Below are 19,651 nucleotides of genomic sequence, written 5' to 3' on the forward strand. Positions count from 1 at the left end.
GCTGTCTGCACTTTGGTGTGAGCCTAAAACTGCCTTTAGAAATAAAGCCTATTAAAAATCTGATCATTTGAGTTTTCCATTGAGTGACTGAACCTTAATTTAGTTAACCACCTCATTTCTCATTGGACTTATTCCTCAGTTTTCACTCTTGCGAATAATGGTATAATGAGGGTCGCTTGCATATTATTTTTTCCATAGGAATTTATTTTCAAAACTATATTTATTGGTCTTGATTATAACATTACCAATATTGGTAGGATTATGGTGAGGATTCCATGAGGCACTTATGTACAAGGTACATTCATTGTAAGGCGCTTACATAGCACCTGGCACATAATAGTTTTAACTAATGGCTTCCCTGGTAGCTCAGTTGGTAAAGAATCCGCCTGCAGTGCAGGAGACCCCGGTTCGATTCCTGGGTTGGGAATATCTGCTGGAGAAGGGATAAGCTACCCACTCCCGTATTCTTGGGTTTCCCTTCTGGTTCGGCTGGTTAAGAATCCGCCCACAATGCGGGAGACCTGGGTTCAATCCCTGGATTTGGGAAGATCCCCTGGAGAAGGGAAAGGCCTCTCCATTATTCTGGCCTGGAGAATTCCATGGCCTGTATAGGCTTTGGGGTCAAGAAGAGTCAGACACAACTGAGCGACTTTCACTTTCAGTGGCTGTTACATTGCCGAAGTGCTTTCAAATGCAGTGCAAACATAGAAGGAAGACAGTTTTGATCTGGACAACAGTGATGTTGACAATGATGATGAAAACTTCTACTACTTACTGTGTACATATTTTGTGAAAGGTATTTTATATTCTTTTATTTATTCAGGTATTCACCAGATGTTTGTTGAGTATGTACCAGATACCATTAGGAACTGGGTTAAGGAAGGTTGGAAAGATTCTGTTTTTTACTTCGAAGTACCTCTGCTCACATTAACTTTCTAAGTGTGTGCTCAGTGTTGCTTACATCTGTTTTTTGTTTGTTTGTTTGTTTTTTGCCCTTAAATCTCCTGGGGCTCCAGATGAGCCAGGCCCTAGCATGTGGTGGATCAGTACAAATTCTTGGAGTAGACATTGAGCTGAGGAGGAAGTATCATACCACAAGTAAGGTGAGACTTAATGAGTTCTTTCTATGTCTGTAGCATGCTTTCACACAAGTGTTCTTATTTGAAACTCAGCAAAATTGTTACCTGGATGAGGCAAGAAGTTTTATTGAATGCAGAAGATGAAGTTTAGGCAAGTAAAGTAACTTGCCCAGGGTCACAAGGATGGGAGGAGACAGACTAACTGAATATTGGAACCTAAGGCTTCTGATCCCATGTCTTGTATTTCTTCCATTGTACTCTCTAGCTTAAAAAGCACTTTAGAGGAAAAGTCATAGGTTTTTTTTTGTTGTTGTTGTTGTTTTAGTAAAGTAATATTTAATTTCTGGAGAATTTCTTATTAGTTAGATATCCTGGCTTCATTTAGAGAGGCTTAGCATTAGAAAGGTTTTCCATGGAGTTTATTTGTGAACTACAAAATGTATCTATAGTCATTAATAAAATTTGTTATACTAAGAATACAGGAGTTTAAAAACATGTTTTCAGTGCTTGCTTTGGTTGATTATGTCTATGATTTTGTCTGCTTTCAGATAATATTTTTCTTTCCTTTTCCTATAATGTCAATAAACAAAGAACATTCCTCTTCTCAGAATTGTTCTTTGGGAGGTGGAGGGGTCAAGGTTTCTTTTTTAAAACACTCTTTTCTATAGAACTTAAATGGGGTGGGTATGTCTATTCTGAAATTTGGAGGACATCGATTAAAATTCCAGATATGTTTGTACTGAGTGAAGAAGTACTCAGAAAAATGAGAATTAAAAATTCTGGGTAAAAAAAATCTAAGCAATAAAAATTCCCCTTAGACCTAATGAGAAATAAAAGCATTCTTTTAAGAAAAATTTTTTTGCAACTGATTTTTGATTTCTTCTTTTTTATTAAATAGCTATCTTCTGCCAAGGATTCACCACAGCCTGTTGAGGAGAAGGTTGGTGCTTTCACAAAGATAATAGAAGCCATGGGATTCACAGGACCTCTGAAATACAGTAAATGGGTAAAGTCTAAGTTTTCCTCATTTTCTTTTTGAGCTTTGTGCTTTCTTCTCCGTGTAGAAGATTTTTTTTTAAAGCTTCTGCTTTGCTTTTTGTGAAATGTATGTATTATTTTGAGAGCTTCAAAACATGTTGTATCCCCTTGTCTCCCATTCTAAGTCAGGTCTGTACAGCATGTGGGGCTGAAATACTGCCTCTACTCCCTTAACTTGATTCCTTAGAAGTATCTCAGTAGCCGGCAATCGAATAAGACTGGTCTTTCCAGATCTTTGCCACGTGAATGCCATGTAGATAAGTTCTAAGGAGTTAGATGGGCAGTGTTCTTAAGGAAACATTACTTTCTATGATTCATAAGTGATTTTCTGTAGGTCATGGTAATGATTTTCTTTAAAATTTTGTTAATGAGCATTTTTAAAATTAATCAATTCTGTGATTTATTATAATTCATATTATGGAGGGCTGTCTGCTGTGTCATTCCTCATGAGATCTTGGCCTCACACATTATCTGTTATATAATACTTGCTATAAATGAGTGAATGTCCTCTTTGCATCAGGTGCTATTGCCTCTGGACTTTTATAGAAATGCCTCTAACCAATTAAAGTAATAAAATACAAGTCACTGGATTTTCTCAGCCCAGTTATCTTCTAGTACTACCATTTTTTTTCTACAATTATGGCAAAAGTACCTTTTAATACTTTTCAAGGTTGCTAGAATGTTGGTTAAGCCTGATCAGTCATAAGTTATAGTCATGTCATAATCAAAGCAAACCACTACAAAGCAGTAGAGAAGACTTTTCTAGAAAACACCATAGCTTTGCCCAAAATGACTAAATTATTTCACTTACACCATTTTAACAAGTTGTCGTCAAATTATTTAGAACTTCAGTTTTATTGTGGACTCTACTTTTAGTTTTCTCTTGAAATGTCTGGCTGTCTTCCTAACAGTTCTAACTGCAACACATATAGGCTTTTTTCTACACCCGCCATTTTAAATAAATTGAACAGTGATTCTACCAGCATTTTGTCTGTAAGGGGCTTTGAAAAGTGTAGAAGATAAGACACATATACTCGGTTATAATAATGTTCTTGAGACCCTAAGATTATGAAGTGCCTTCTTAATCATTAATGAAATACTACTTATGCTCCTTAAAGTTATCTCTTTTTACATCATAATTCCTTGACAAATGATAATCATTGGTATATTTGGTAATATTAAGCAGGATCTTTTCCTCTATTTTAAAAAAAATTGCAAAAAAAAAAGAGATTTGCAATCATAGCATTTGGATTTAAAAGCTTAAGTGTTTTGTTTGAAAGTAAGAAATTAAAAGGGAAATAAGAGCAGAAAGAAAAAAAGAGAAGAGAAAAAAATGGACTGTTTTATTAATTTCTTGATGGTTGAGTTCCACTTGGTTGCTTCCATATGCTTTGTCTCGTCTGTATTTTTATGATTCCAGAGGGAAAGTTGGCTACCATTTGGAGGATTACTAAATCATCAGGAAAATTTCTTCACCGTTTTAGTTTAAGTTAGTCTCTAATTTTTCTTGGTTCCCTTGTGACCTCAACTAAGTCTCTAATTGCATTTAAAAAATCTTTTGTGATGTGGCAGCATCTGTTGCCATATAACCTTCATTTTTGTGACATCAAAACATCAAAGTATGACATTCTAGTATAATTTGGGTGGGAAAGTGTAGGTACAACTTTCCATTTTGAAAGAGCCTTTTTCAGCAAATGTTGACTCAGAAGTCTATGGCAGACACTTGTATTGGGGCTGCACTGGCAAGAATCTTTGAATTTTGTCTTTTCACATGTCTTTCATTAGGGAGTAAAATGTCTCCTTGTCTCTCCACATCAGCAGTGTCAGCCATCTTTCCTCCATCTTTTTATGTAATGTTTTCGAGTGTGGTTCCATTTTTCTTCTAGATGCGTATTCAGGAATTTAAATGTGGCTTTTCCTTACCTACTTGACTATCGCTAAATAACCTTTTTTTTTTTTTTTCATTATCTTTATGGAACAGTATGAGGTTAAGATAAGGATAACATTTAACAGATTTAGCCACATGTCATTGAATAGGCAGTTTCCAGATTAGCATTAAGCCAAAAGTTATTCCTGTTCTGAAGGACACTGACAAACTGGAATGCATTCAGATATGGGCAGTGAGCCTTGTGAAGCCTTCAGAAACTTGAATGAAGAGTGGTTGAAGGAAATAGGGATGCTTTGCCTGGAAAGAGGAGACTAATGGTTCTTCTCAGATATTTGAGGAAGAAATGTTAAAAAAAGAAAAAAAAGGAGAGGGACTTCCTTCATGGTCCAGTGGTTGAGACTGTTTGCTCCCAGTGCAGGGCGCCCGGGTTCAGTCCCTGGTCAGGGAACTGGATCCCACATGGCATGGCTAGGAATTCAAGTGTCACAACTGAAGATCCCGTGTGCCACAACTAGAATCCGGTGCAGCCAAATACATAAATGCTGCTGCTGCTAAGTCGCTTCAGTCGTGTCCGACTCTGTGCGACCCCATAGACGGCAGCCCACCAGGCTCCCCCGTCCCTGGGATTCTCCAGGCAAGAACACTGGAGTGGGTTGCCATTTCCTTCTCCAATGCATGAAAGTGGAAAGTGAAAGTGAAATCGCTCAGTCGTGTCTGACTCTTAGCGACCCTGTGGACTGCAGCCTACCAGGCTCCTCTGTCCATGGGATTTTCCAGGCAAGAGTACTAGAGTGGGTTGCCATTGCCTTCTCCTAAATACATAAATAAATATACTAATAAAAAGGAGAGACTTACTCTGAGGTATTCCAGTGTGCAGATCATGTTTAATGAATGTTACACAAAGCAGATTTATGTTCAGTATAACAAAAATCTAACAAGAATTGTCCTCCAGTGGACTAGGTAGCCTCACAAGGTCATTGGGCTTGTTTGAACAGGGGCCCAGATAGTTGACCATGAATCAAGAATGCTGGAGAAGGAATTCCAGTACAGAAGAGAAAGTTCAAATGACTTCAAAGCCCCTTCCAACTCACACAGCTGTGAGTGCAAGCCTTTTACTAGATTCGTTTTTCATCTTGTAGGATGGTACAAATGGCATCAGTTATTGGGAAAGCTGATTTTCATTTCCCAAAGCTGTCTTAGGTGCTTGTGTTTTAGTCAATTAGACTGATGGAGTTTTCCAAAGTTAGAATGAAATAAACATGAAGTCATCCGAGGACCAGAACAATTTGTATTGACTGGATGGAAATTTAGTCCACCTACTTCCTTAACTTATATTAACACATGAGTCTTGAAGAGGTTCTTTCCCCGAGTTGCTATTTCCAGTCCCTGTGTGATGGTCTTAAGGGACTTGCTTTAGAGATTTGTCCAGGAAAATGGCTCACCCAAGTATAAAGGCTTGGCTTTGCTGCAGGAAAAGTGAGGAACTATAAAATGCTCCTCATTGCCACAGTATGAGCACTGTATAAATACACTGGCCAATCTGGTGAGGTCTTCACTATTTGTAATGAATGCTTGCTTCATGAACATGTGGTGGGGAAAAACCTCTTTCTCAAGGAATGATGTGGGGCCTTGCAGGCAAGTGTGCCTTTCCTTAGGCAAAGTGATTAATTATGAACCAGAAGACTGTATATAAGAATTGAAAGGAAACTGCAGATTTAAAAAAAGTTTTGACATGGGCCATTAGGAATTTTACTTGAAACTATAACTGTGTTGGGACTTCCCTGGGCATCCATCCACTGGTTAAGACTCTTTGCTCCCAATGCAGGGGGCGCATGCCACAAGGTGAGGCCTAAAATAAAAAAGAAAAATTTTAAATGTGTCATGATAGTTAAACTAAGTTCCATGAAAGGAGTTTTTAACTGCTTTGTTTATTGCTGTATTTCCTAGTGTCCAAATTAGTGTTAGGCACTGAGTTAGGTGCTCAATAAATTATTTGTTGACTGAAATGAAGAGCTTACAGATGTCCTAAACACTCTGTTTCAAGGATAATAATAGGCCTGTCAAGGCCAAGTCATTTGGATAATGGTATCATTAGGATATCATTAGTTTGGTAATGGTATAGACCAGTACTTCTCTAAATGTGTTCTACATAAAATACTCCCCCAAACTGTAGGTGTTAAAAAGTGAAACATGCTGCTTTTTTAGGTTGCTGATATGGTGAATTACATTGATTTGTGAATGTCGAATCAGCTTGAAATTCCTGGGATAAATTCCAGTTGATCATGATATGTTCTCCTTTAAAAATACTGATGGATTTGATTTGTTAGTATTTTGTTAAGGAGTTTTGGATCTGTGTTTATGAAGACTATGGTTTTACTGTTTTGTTTTCTTCTGATGTCTTTGGTTTTGATACCAGGGTAATATTGGATCATAGAATGAGCTGGGATGTGTTCCTTGCTTTTTTTCTACAAGAGTTTATGTAGATTTGATACCATTTCTTTAGATATTTGATAGAATTCTCTAGTGATGCCCTCAAGCCTGGAGCTTTCTGGGAAGATTTTTAACAACAAATCCAGTTTTTAAAATAGAGGTAGGAAGACTTCCCTGGTGGTCCAGTGGTTAAGACTCCATGCTTCCACTGCAAGGAGCTCGGGATTCGCTGTTGGGAAACTACACATAGAGGCCAAAAAACAGAAGAGATGGGACTATTCATGTTATTTATTTATTCTCGTGAGCTTTGGTAGCTTGTATCTTTCGGTGAGTTTGTCCACTTCATCTAAAATAATGACATTTATTTACTTAAAGTTGTTCATAATATTATCCTATTACTATCTTTAGGATATATAGTGATGTTCCCTCTATTCTCTGATTTCCGATATTGGTAACTCATGTCTTCTCTGTTTTTTCTTTCTTTTATTTTTTAAAAAATATATATTTATCTATTTATTGGGTCTTAGTTGCAGCACAGGGGATCTCTGATCTTAGCTGCGGCACACAGGATCTTCTAGTCGCAGCAGGCAAACTCTTAGTTGCGGATGTGGGATCTAGTGCCCTGGTCAGGGATTGAACCCAGGAACCCTGCATTGGGAGCTCAAAGTCTTAACTACTAGACCATCAGGGAAGTCCCTATTTTCTCTTTTTATTCCTTGTCAATTTTATTGTTGTTTTCCAAGAACCAGCTTTGGCCTATGACTTTCTGTATTATTTCTGTTTTCAGTTTCATTAATTTCTGTTCTTATCTTTATGTATCATTCTGCTTGCTTTTAAGTTTAAATTGCTCTTCCCTTTTAGTGTCTCACCAAGAGTTTTGTTTAAATGTGGGCTTCTAACACTGATGTATTGCCCATAAAAATATACCTGGTTTCCATTGGTTATATGTTGTTTTCCCCCATATGAACTTTAGGCTAAAAACATTGAAAATATAACATTTCAAGTTAGCAAATAAAAAAATCTAAATTGCAATCAAAGACATAATACTTTATTTTATAACAGGTATTTCTGCCCATGAGAAACTGAGACATGAATATTAGGTAGTAGTGGATATAGTATATCCTTGGTGACGTTGAACCTTAATAACAAAACTGCTCTGCTAAAATTCTAGGTTGGTTTTTCCTCAGTTGCTACATCATTTGCATATATATATTTTTTAGTCTGTGCATATTTGAGTAAATTTCTCTGTCATTTTAAAGAAAAATAAGCTTCTACAAGCCTTTTGTTGATACACTAATTGTATCCTTAAGGAAGTATTTTGAAAGTCCTTAGATATTCTTGTTCCTTTAGCACTGAGTTGGTCTTCAGACCTACAGTTCATAAAAATTTACTTTTCATTTTTAGATTTATTTTTTTGAAGACATAATGTACATACAATAAAATATACAAATCTTCAGTATACAGCTCATGAATAAATTAAAATCACTCAGATTAAGATTCTATGAGAATTCTTGGTGTTTTGGGGAATAGTAAACAGTTGATCCTTTTACTATATTTTATATTCATTAGAAACTCTTATTTAAAAAGAGTTGCTGTGTTTATTGTTGTTGTTCGGTTGCTAAGTTGTGTCCAACTCTTTGTGACCCCATGGACTGTAGCACATAAGACTCCTCTGCTGCTGCTAAGTCGCTTCAGTCATGTCCTACTCTGTGCGACCCCAGAGACAGCAGCCCACCAGGCTCCCCCGTCCCTGGGATTCTCCAGGCAAGAACAATGGAGTGCGTTGCCATTTTCTTCTCCAATGCATGAAAGTGAAAAGTGAAAGTGAAGTCGCTCAGTCGTGTCTGACTCTTAGCGACCCTATGGACTGCAGCCTACCAGGCTCCTCTGTCCATGGGATTTTCCAGGCAAGAGTACTGGAGTGGGGTGCCATTGCCTTCTCCAAAGACTCCTCTGTCCTCCGCTATCTCCTGGAGTTTGCTCAAATTCATGTCCGTTGAGTCAGTAATACTATCTAACTGTCTCATTCTCTGTCACCCCCTTCTCCTTTTGCCTTCAGTCTTTCCCAGCATCAGAGTCTTTTCAAATGAGTCAGCTCTTTGCATCAAGTGGCAAGAGTATTGGAGCTTCAGCTTTAGCTTCAGCAGCAGTCCTTCCAATGAATATTCAGTGTTGATTTTCTTTAGGATTGACTGGTTTGATCTTCTTGCTGTCCAGGGGACTCTCAAGAGTCTTCTCCAGCACCACAATTCTTCAGCACTCAGCTTTCTTTATGGTCCAACTCTCTCACCCATACTTGACTGCTCTCCATATCTTTGACTTTATGGACCTTTGTCGGCAAAGTGATGTCTCTGCTTTTTAGTACACTGTCTAGGTTTGTCGTAGCTTTCCTTCCAGGGAGCAAGTGTCTTTTAATTTTGTGGCTGCAGTCACCATCCACAGTGATTTTGGAGCCCAAGAAAATAAAATCTGTCACTGCTTCCACTTTTTCCCCTTCTATTTGTCATGAAGTGATGGAACCAGATGCCATGATCTTAGTTTTTTGAAAGTTGAGTTTCAAGCCGGCTTTTTCACTCTCCTCTTTCACCCTCATCAAGAGGCTGTTTAGTTCCTCTTCACTTTCTACCATTACGGTGGTATCATTTGCGTATATGAAGTTGTTGATATTTCTTCTGGCAGTCTTGATTCCAGCTGGTGATTCATCCAGCCAAGCATTTCACATGTACTCTTCATGGAAGTTAAATAAGCAGGGCGACAGTATACAGCCTTGACCTACTCCTTTCCCACTGTTGTTCCATGTCTGGTTCTAACTGTTGCTTCTTGACCTGCATACAGATTTCTCAGGAGGCAGGTAAGATGGTCTGGTACTCCCATTTCTTTAAGAATTTCCCACAGTTTGTGTGATCCACACAGTCAGAGGCTTTAGTGCAGTCAGTGAAGCAGAAGTAAATGTTTTTCTGGAATTCCCTTGCTTTCTCCATGATTCAACAAATTTATAAACATAGTATTCTGTTAGGATCAGCAAACTATAAAACTAGGGAAAATACAGGAAAAAATGACCCCCTCTTTCAGGGTAAAAAAAAGACTTATGGAATAGATAATAGTGCTTCTGAGGGAAGATCAAATGATTGAGGGTTTTGTTTGATTTTGGTCAGGAGAATGGGTAATTTTATTTTTTTAATATAAAGGGTTTCAGATCATAAATAGTTAATGTGGATGGTTCTGAACTATGGTTTAGAGGCTCAAATGTGGTAAAATGGATTTGAATTAAAGGATATATTTTCTCTAAATACTAGAAAAATCTTTTTGACATTTTGATGCTAAAATCATAAAATCTAGAATTTTTTTGAAGTCCGAATGTCTTGATTTAATAAAATAAAGCTATCTATATTGTTAGCTATTAAATTTGCCTAGAGACAGGTTTGGACCCATCCTTCTAGTTGGAAAAGTATAAAATTCTGTGACCCACATCTAATGGTACCAGAACATTCACTTGGTCATGTCTTGAGTTTGTTTTATTCTCTTTGTCTAGAAAATTAAGATTGCAGCCCTGCGCATGTATACCAGCTGTGTGGAGAAAACTGACTTCGAGGAATTCTTTCTAAGTAAGTTACTGTTTTTGAAAGTTCTGAAAAGGAAAAATGAATCTACTGTTCATTTTTATGTTGTGTCTTGGTCAGATAGTTTTCTTTTTTAAAGTACTAGTGAAACAGTTTTTCTTGCACAGGATATATAATAAAAGCTTCCTATCTTTCTCCTAATAGAATAAACAGAGGCCAAAAGAACCTTATAAATAAGATGTTTTATTTGGGAAAAATAAAGCATTTGGGGAAAAAAAAAAGTAAAAATTTGTCCAGTACTTCAACATTATCATCCCCTTTGTCCAATATGCATGTTTTACATAAGAGTATTCAGAGTAAACATACCCTTTTACATTCTGTATGTTTTACTTAGCAATTTTGACATGAACTTTTAGCCAGCGATTCCTCTTTTATTTCTAGTTTATAATTGTTTTAGTTAATCCTGGAATACGCCTCATGATTTTTCTTCTTTCTGTAAAAGGACTGTTGGGTCAAAAGGTACGTATAATTGTACTGTTTTTATCCCATTATAAATTGCTTTCTAACCCAGTAAGTTTTACTGGTTTAGATGATCATCACTAGCAGTTGATTGTATCAATACGATACTCATTTTGTTGCTGTAAACTGTTGTAGTTATAAACAAGTCATTTAAAGCAGATACTTATAAAGGCATTGGGAAAGTTTAAACTGTTTCCAGTTTCACAGATTTTGGAAGGAAATGTGTGCTGTGTACCTCTTGTGGTAATAGCCCTTATCCTCAAAGCAAAAAACACTTAACTATATGTTCTTGATATTTTTCATGGACAGCAAATAATTAATATATAATTATGTTAACAACAATGAAGAAAGAGATGCAGCTTTATTTACTATTTTTTAAAATTAGGTGTGAGTTTTGTTGATTTTACTTTCAGCAGATTGATATTATATTAGAAACTTAAAATACTATGCTGAGTTGTAATCCTAATTTAGTATCTGCTTTCCATTTCCTATTTACTCATAGTGAAGAAAGAAAACCTTCCTGCTGCTTTTTCACCTCTAGCAATTTTTTATTTTAGCAGAAATTAGTCTGAAAGGAGAAAATATTCTTTCTCTACATGATGAAGAAACTGTTACTTTTAGAAGCTGGATTTTTCTTAAGTAGTTTAAGTCTGTGTGCTAAAGGATTTTTCTTTAGATCTTTTAAAAACTTCCTCCTAGACATCTATTTAATATTAAATATCTCATAAACTTAAATTTATTTTGAAAGGATGTTTACTAGCTGTCTTTGTTTAGCTAATCCTTATTAAATATTCTTGAGTTAATATTATAATATTAAATAATGAGACTATTATTACATACTTAATGTATCATGTTTCAATTTATAATCTGTTGTAGACTACTTATAAAAATAGAAGTTTATTAAAATGAGTATCCATTACATTTTAGTAATTCACACTTAAATGCTTTTACGTTTGTTTCCTTTTGGAGTTATAAAACCTTGCAAGACTGGAGGGCTTATATTCTTATTTTAATTTTTGTTTTGTTTTCAGAAATAATTGAAACTTAAAGAGGCTAAGTGATTTACCCAAAGTTGCTTACTACTCAAGCCTTGATCCTATGTCATCTGGCTTAAAATCCAGGAATTTTTCTGCCATAACCTATTGCCTGTGAATGAATATAATCACAAGATAGAATTATAGTCCATTGTAACATTTTGTTTCATAATTCTTTGTATTTTATAATTTTAATTGAGAACTACCTCCATGATGTGTTCTATTAATTTTGTGAACTGCTATTTATATATTATTAAAATGTGTACACCTCAGTGAGCTGTTCTGACCTTACCCTTGGAAGTGGTTATCTGGGGAGGCAGTACATTTTTCAGTGATAGCACTGTTACTTCCAGTTTTCTGAGACTCACTTTGATAATTACCTTTTAGACTTATGTTCATTTGTATTATGCTCCATTGTGGTCCATCTTTGTCATTTGTGGTTAAATTTCAGAATCAAACCAAAGTGGTTCCAAACTGTGGCCAGTGAGTACAAAGGGAGAAAATCTGAAGAGTACCACTTAGAGGCAGACAAAGAGTATCTATAAAGTAATGAGATTGACTTTCTTGCATTTTGGATTGTAAAGAGTAGGCCAGACAAGTTTGGAGTAAAAGAAGAGAACGTGCGTGTGTGCGTGTGTGCATGTGTGCGTGTGTGTGTGTGTGTGTGTATGTGTGTGTTGCTTCCCAGGATTACATCTGTAAAGTGGATATTGCTCCCTTGGATTTTTGGTATTTTAGGGCTTTACTTTTAGAGTCCTGAGAGTTCAGTAGCTTTTTAAAAGGATAGAGAGCCTTAGGTAGTGGTAGGTGTCATTTTCACTCTTCCAACAAAAGTGAGGCCAGTTGTATGTCATGAAGGTTGAGTTCTTTACTCAGTAAATGTATAAATGTATGCCTGTCAGCCTCTCAGACAAGTCCTCATAAAATGCCAAAGCTACAAATACTCTGTCATGTCAGAGCCAAAGTGTTCAGAAGTCTTGATCTAGAGGCCTAGATGCTGAGGATTCTGACTGGGGAGATACCTTAATAGTCCACTGTTGTTTCCAAGATGTTCTGATGATGTCACTGTGGCATGAATGAGTGTACCCTCTGTGAGCAGGCAGTGTTTGCTAACTGGAGCTTTGGAGATCAGTTCCATTATAAAGAGCTCTTTTGGGGCAGAGGTGGTCAGCCAGTCAGTAGAGCTTGTGTTTAAAACCACACTGTTGTCTGCAAACTGCTTTGTTTTTAGCCCTAAGAGCCCTTGTACCTTGGAGAGGAGACTCCTTAATGAGTCAATTTTGAGTTAATAAAATTGAGGTTCTACCTTTATCTCTTTCTGCTACTAATACTCAGCTATCAAATATATCAATTTTGTATAAATTTATATGTATTTTTTTTTAACTTGAAGAAAAAAAGATTGAGGTTCATCATCAATAGATGAAATCTTAATGAGTTTTTGCAAAGATAGTTTAAACACTACTGTTTAAACAATTCACTAAAAAAAATAGTGGATGTGTGCTGTGCTTAATCGCTCAGTTGTGTCTGACTCTTCGTGACCCCATGGACTGTAGCCTATCAGGCTCCTCTGTCCATGGGGATTCTCCAGGCAAGAATACTAGAGTGGGTTGCCATGCCCTCCTCTGGTGATCTTCCCAACCCAGGGATTGAATCTAGGTTTCCCTCAGTGCAGGTGGATTCCTTACCAACTGAGCCACCAGGGAACTCTGGTGAATTCACAAAATTCAAAAAATGTTCACAAAAGTGAATGTTCATTGAGTGCCTATTAAACATTAACCACTTTGTTAAATATTCTACAGGCCTTATCTCATTTATTCCTCACAAAAACCCTCTAAGGTAGGTTCTCTTATTCTCCCATTTTTATAGAGAAGAAAACAGGTACTGACAGGTAACTTTGCCCAGAGTCACATAGCAAGAAAGAAGTAGAGTTAAGGTTTTGAATCAGGATGTCTGACCCCAGTGTCTTCATTAAACATGCAACCATGTTAGTACTGCTGCCTCATAGCAGTAATGAATTAACTTAATTTTCTCAACTAACGTTGAGGAAAAAAGTATCTAGCCTCACATAATAGTGCACTGAATGTATACTGGAGCTAAGTGTGATTATGGGAAGACCTTATGATCATGGGAAGACCTATAGCAGGTTTTAACTTTGAAGTGTTTAAAGACATTTCATAAAGCTAAAGACTCTGCTGTTTGTTGAGTTGCTCACAAACTTTCAGTGGTCTTGTTTTTCAGGGCTTTAGCCCGTGCTTTGCTGTTCTGACCCCAGTGGGAACAGGGAGTCAGTCATATGCCAGCTCTTTTCCCATCCTCAGCTCTGAGCTGTCCCCCAGAGGGAAAATTGTGACCCAAGTCCAGTTGCTGGCCTGTCTGTCTGTCTGCGCTTTCCAGCTCAAGAACTGATTCCCTCTTTGAGGAAATTGGAAAGGCTCCTGGAGGCTGCTGAGAAGCTTTGATGAAGAGGTAGCAATTGAACAGATTGTCCTTTAGAAGCAGCCAAATTTCATTTTCCAGATTGAAAGACAGACTTCCAAGAAAACTTTTCTTCTTAATGTTTTGTTCTAGCATCCAAAAAAGACCCAACTTCAGATCCGGGCTCGAGAGTTTCTCATGGCTATTCTTGTTCTAGGTGGAGGATGGTTGGCCCACTCTCAGATGGCATGTGTCTTAATAGCTGAATGACTGGCCAGGCCAGCCTTCACCTCCCTCCTGCCGGGCTCCAAGAGGAAGTCCACTTGACAGCTGCTGGGCACCTCCCAGTAAGCTCACCAGAGTATTTTGGTGTCAGTTTGTGACAGACCTGGACTTAAACGCTATCCTAGCCACTAGCTTGTTAATATTGTGGCTGCCCACAAGTTCCTTAGCTCTTTGGAGCCCGTTTCCTCATCTCTAGAATGAGGCTTCTAATGCTTCCTTCAGGGTTGAAGTGAGGATTAAGTGAGATAATATACTGACATGACCAACAGTGGGCTTGGCAGGAAGTTTGAACCCTTAGTGAATGTTAGTTTCTGATCCTAATATTAGGCCATTAGCGATTAGGCCATAGTATATGGAATCAAGCAGATCTAAATTTGATCCCAGATGTCTGATTTCACAGCTGTGTGACCTTGGGCAGTTGACACGATCTCTCCATCAGTTTTCTCACCTGTCAAATGGGTATAATATCAATACCTACCTCATAGGAATGTTGGAAGGGTTCATTGAGCTAATGTGTGTACCTTTCATTGAGTCTGGCACATACATAGTAAGCCCAGAATGAATTCTAGCTCTTCATTATTCTTGATGTTGTTAGTGTGCCTCACTAACAGAGCAGGGGTCCTGCTCTGTGTTTTCTATCTTAGTGGCCCCTGTTTGTGATCATTTTGTTCATAGTATACTTCATTGTTTGCTGAAGGGCAGAAGATACTACTTCTTTCTTGAGTCATTAATCCAAGGGACAGAATCAGATTCCCACGGATTCTCTTTTTATCTTCTTGCTCCACCATTTCTCCCCATCATGTAATAAGGAGGGCATATTCAGTGGGGGGCCCTTCACCAAGCCAGAGGCATTTCTTAAGGATCCGAGAATTGAGAGGCTTGGATATCTAAGCACTGACCTGATTTTTGGTATCTTAAACCAAGGAGAAGTCCTGCCTGGTTTATCATTCCTGGGGGTGATGAACGGCGTTTTGTTAGGTATCATCTGCTTTCTATTCAACTGCAGTTCCCTAGAGCTCTCCTTCTTTCTCCCAATCATTTATTTTGGTTGCATCATTTAGCATACTCATGTTTGTAGCACATTGGGTTATCTTAAAGAAGTAAAACAGGAAAGGGATACAAGAAGAGCTTAATTTCTTGGCAGAGCTCAAGTAGGAAAAAAAAAAACCTTATACATGGGACTTCCCTAGTGGTCCAGTGGTTAAGAATCCACCTTGCAGTGCTGGGGATGTGGCTTTGAACCCTGGTCGGGGAATGAAGATCCCACAAGCTGAGGAGCTTAACTAAGCTCACGTGCTGCAGCTATTGAGCCCTCACACAGCTAGAGAGTCTGCGCGCCACAATGAAAGATACTGAATGATGCAAGGGAGATCCCATGCGCTGCACCTGTGATGCAAGGAAGCCAAATAAATTAACACATTTTCTAAAGAATACGTTAAAAAAAAAAAAGCCTATACTTAAGTGGGGGTAGGCAAGTGGTGTCTGCCTAGCTTTCCAAAAGAACTGAGACCAGGAAGGGAAAATAACATTGACTAATATGGAATTTAGAAGGAATTACAGATTGTCCAGGCTACACGATACAAAGTGAGAAAACTGAGGCCCAGAGAAGTGATTTTCCAAAGGTCACACAGCAGGGTGGTGATGGGGCTGGAACTAGAGGCCTAGTTGTCTGACTACATTCAATGTTCTTTCAACCCATAGGCTTGCCTTGTGGTTCCATTGGCCTTCTCTCAGAGAGTGGTGTGACTGCCGTATATTTTGATTGAACAAATCCCTACCAATATTTCAAACAGAGTCCATATTCCTCTTCTAAACCCTCATATATTTATACTTCATTATTATTTTCTAGGGTGTCAGATGCCTGATACATTCAATTCATGGTTTCTTATAACTCTGCTTCATGTCTGGTAAGTGAGAAATTTAAGTGAAGTCACTATATATATATATATATATATATTTTTTTTTTTTTTTTAACACTGCTGACTTGTTAAGGTATAGCCTTCAGTAGAGCTGATTATATGAAATGGCAGTTGTTCAGGCATTAAAAACTATTCCTTTCATTTTAATAGCTGGTGTCTTATGGCACATTTTTTATTAAAGGTCAAAGCATAGTCCCAGAAAGAAACTAATATTTGTAGGAGTTTCTCAAAGAACACCTAATCCAGTGAACAATGCTATCAGTATCTCTTAAGAGACCCTATGGGCTTGGGTGGAAAGTTCTTTCCCTTGGCTGTTTTAGGAAAGTTCACATTTACGTAAAAGTGGTTTGAATTGTGAGCATCCGTGGTCATTTTCATTGCTGGTCATCAGAAACCTATAACAAATTATAGCACTGACATTTACGCCTGTACCTCTAAAATGTGCATACAGGTTAGATTCATGCCAGGTTTGTTGCATGTAAAAATATTTAACACCTTAAACAGTATATTTTTTCTTCAGCTGCAAATTACGTAGCCAAAAAAAATCAATTTTTCATCTAATGTTACACAGTATTAAAGGTCAGAAGGATATAGGAGAGGCGTTGGAAGTGGGGGCTGGGGAATGTATTTATTGACCTGCCAGATCTTGGGAAAGTAAATTCTGGAGGACTGAGTCTGCTGCTTTGACCATAGTGAGCATCTGAGGAGCGTGGGGAATGGTTGCCTTGTCAAAAGGACCCTTGTTTGAGGCTGAGCTTTGCATCACAGGACTGACTGCTATATAAAGACTTTTTTGGTTTTGATCACCTCTGAAATATTTCTTCTGAACTCGCATAGTCAGTGAGATTGGCTCAGGGGTCTAAGGTGGCCGTTTATGTTGTTTTTTCCTAAACCAGTAGTTTATTGAGTGTACACTGTGTCCTGGGCAGTCAATAAGCTACGTCAGGAAGTTCCCAGTCTAGTGAGGGAGATAAGACATGCGTAATAGTTGGTTATAAATCAGAATGGCCAAGTTCTGTAATAAATCTGAGTAAGTAGTGCCTGTGGGATCACAGAGGAGGCAGCAACTCTCAAAACCCTTAGCTGGCTTTTGAAATGTGCCGTGTCTTCGTCAGGTAGCTGCAAAGGCAGACTACCTTCAGTCTGAATGGTGAAGGTTAGGAGAAGTTCTGGGCGGGAAGCTGGATGTAATGAGAGGAAAACAACTTTTTCAAGAGGAGGGCACTGCAGAGGTGGCTCTGGGGAATTACCCACTGCAAAGGTGGGAGGGTTGAGAGGAGGCTAGGCTGTTCCCAGAGGAGCTCAAAGATAATATTCAAAGCCAGTATGAAAGACTCTTTCTTGCCCAATAGCCAGAGGTATCAGCATGTTAGAGGGAGTGGATGGCAAAATAAAAAATATAATCCTTGTGACCACATCCCAAGGTCAGTACCTGACTAATAGCAGCTGGGGCAACCTTGTAACTACTTGCAGTTCTTTCAAGTTAGCCATGATTTCCAAATGTGCCTGCTGAGTCCCCCTTGCTGAGATTGATTTAATTTCTCAGAGGCGTGGGGAGTACCATCACCAGGTAAGTAGGGGGAGGGAGGCTTGTCTACACTTGGTCTCTCTTCCATCCTTCGTCCTTGGTTCTCATGATCCGCAGCTTTGTTGAGATCAATCAGTGGCTTTTCAGTTTGAATCAGCAAACTCTGTGTCAAGGACTGGCAGGCACTGGAGAGAAGGATGTGACACGGTGTGCACCTTCAAGAAACTTAGTTGAGTGGAAAGCAGCCCAGTACAATTGCCTGTAATGGATGACGATGAAAGAAGTGCTGTGCCCAAGGCACACACAGGTACTGTGAAAGGACACGAAGGTGTGACTGAGTCCACATTTGGTGGATGAGGGAAGTATTGGGTAAAGAGTTGCTGTGTGGTAGAGGTGACATCGGAGAAGGCAATGGCACCCCACTCCAGTACTCTTGCCTGGAAAATCCCATGGATGGAGGAGCCTAGTAGGCTGCAGTCCATGGGGTCGCTAAGAGTCAGACATGACTGAGCAGCTTCACTTTGACTTTTCACTTTCATGCATTAGAGAAGGAAATGGCAACGACTCCAGTGTTCTTGCCTGGAGAATCCCAGGGACGGGGGAGCCTGGTGGGCTGCCGTCTATAGAGTCGGACAGAGTTGGACACGACTGAAGCGACTTAGCAGCAGCAGCAGCAGCAGCAGCAGCAGAGGTGACATATGAGATGTACCTTGAAGGGTGAGTAGCATTTCTGTCAGAGAAAGGAAGGCACTCTTAAGTTGCGGGAGTATTAGGGGCAAGACATAGAACATGTACAAGAACATGGAGTATTTGAGGGCAGCCACGTTGTCTGTAGCATCTAGGAACGTAGTGGAAAAGGGTCACCAGAAGAGTAGTTTACGATCCAGTGTGCTATGATACAAGAAGAATTAGGGAAACTCTCTTCTAAGGGTTAGGGTTCTTAGAGGAAGTAAGGGATTCACCCAAGGACTGCGGGAAAGCTGTGTTCTTCTAGTCCTGTTCTATTAGCTTGAAACTCTGGGAGGTTAACTAAGGGGTCACCAAGTCCAGTGTTACCAGGCTCAGTGGACTTGCTGGGGATGGGTAGTATTCAAATACCTCCTGTGAGTGGTACTGTGAGGGAGAAGTGGGGAGGCTTAGAAAGCAGTCATAAAAATAGAAAGAATTCCCCACTTCTGAAAAAGCCCCCACAAACACTGGAATACTCTCACTTAAGTTCCTGAGGGTGATGATGCCCTGTTGGCCCTCAGAATAGGGACAGGATTTCCCATATCCTGTTAGTTCCCTGGAGGAGGTGTTGATGTCCCCCTTATCCATTCTGCTTTCTCTAGGTCCCCAATTTTTGTGTGTATTGAGATTTAGGACTGGGAACCCTTCAGTTCCCAGACAGCCGTTATCAGTTGTGTTTTCTTGTAACATGCAGCTGTGGTGACTCTGTGTCCTTTGTCTTTGCTGAACCAGCTTAGTATTCACTACAGCTGCTGAAAAAATGCTGACAGAGGTTGCTGGGGGAGCTTTCTAGCATCTCCACATGGACTTGATAAAAACAGGCTTCCTCCTCTGTTCCCTGTCTGGGGCAGTGGTGTTGAGATCCATTCAGGTGCCCACACCAGAAACCTGGAAAGCCACCTTCTCCCTCATTCCCTTTATCTGGTCAGGCACCAGTCACTCACCTCAACCTTTTTTGACCATGACCCATAGTAACAAATGTATTTTACCTTGTAGTCCAGAACAAACAGATATATGATGCAAAAATTTTATAAAACTCATCCTTATAGCACGAAATAATCTCTGATATTTTCTGTTTCATTTGAATTCATTTAAAACAGAAATGTAAGATATCACCCACTAATTGATTTCACTGAATTACAAGCAACAGGTATTTGGACTTCACCTTCCCTCTTCCTGTGCCATAGATCTTCTCAATACAGATTGGAATCACACAGACACAGACAC

General features: G+C 38.8%; 1 protein-coding gene across 1 annotated transcript in view; it reads left to right on the forward strand.

Moving 5' to 3' along the window:
• LOC120868672 (ubiquinol-cytochrome-c reductase complex assembly factor 1) overlaps positions 1-19,651 on the forward strand; it is a 100,635-nt gene that overhangs the window by 22,112 nt on the left and 58,872 nt on the right. The window contains exons 3-6 of the mRNA XM_040247462.1: positions 1,017-1,103; positions 1,978-2,085; positions 9,968-10,040; positions 16,098-16,155. Of these exons, the coding sequence (XP_040103396.1) occupies positions 1,017-1,103; positions 1,978-2,085; positions 9,968-10,040; positions 16,098-16,155 (326 nt within the window). The remainder of the gene's footprint in view (positions 1-1,016; positions 1,104-1,977; positions 2,086-9,967; positions 10,041-16,097; positions 16,156-19,651) is intronic.

This window comes from Oryx dammah, unplaced genomic scaffold (genome assembly GCF_014754425.2).
Source record: "Oryx dammah isolate SB20612 unplaced genomic scaffold, SCBI_Odam_1.1 HiC_scaffold_10, whole genome shotgun sequence".
Classification (NCBI taxonomy): domain Eukaryota; kingdom Metazoa; phylum Chordata; class Mammalia; order Artiodactyla; family Bovidae; genus Oryx; species Oryx dammah.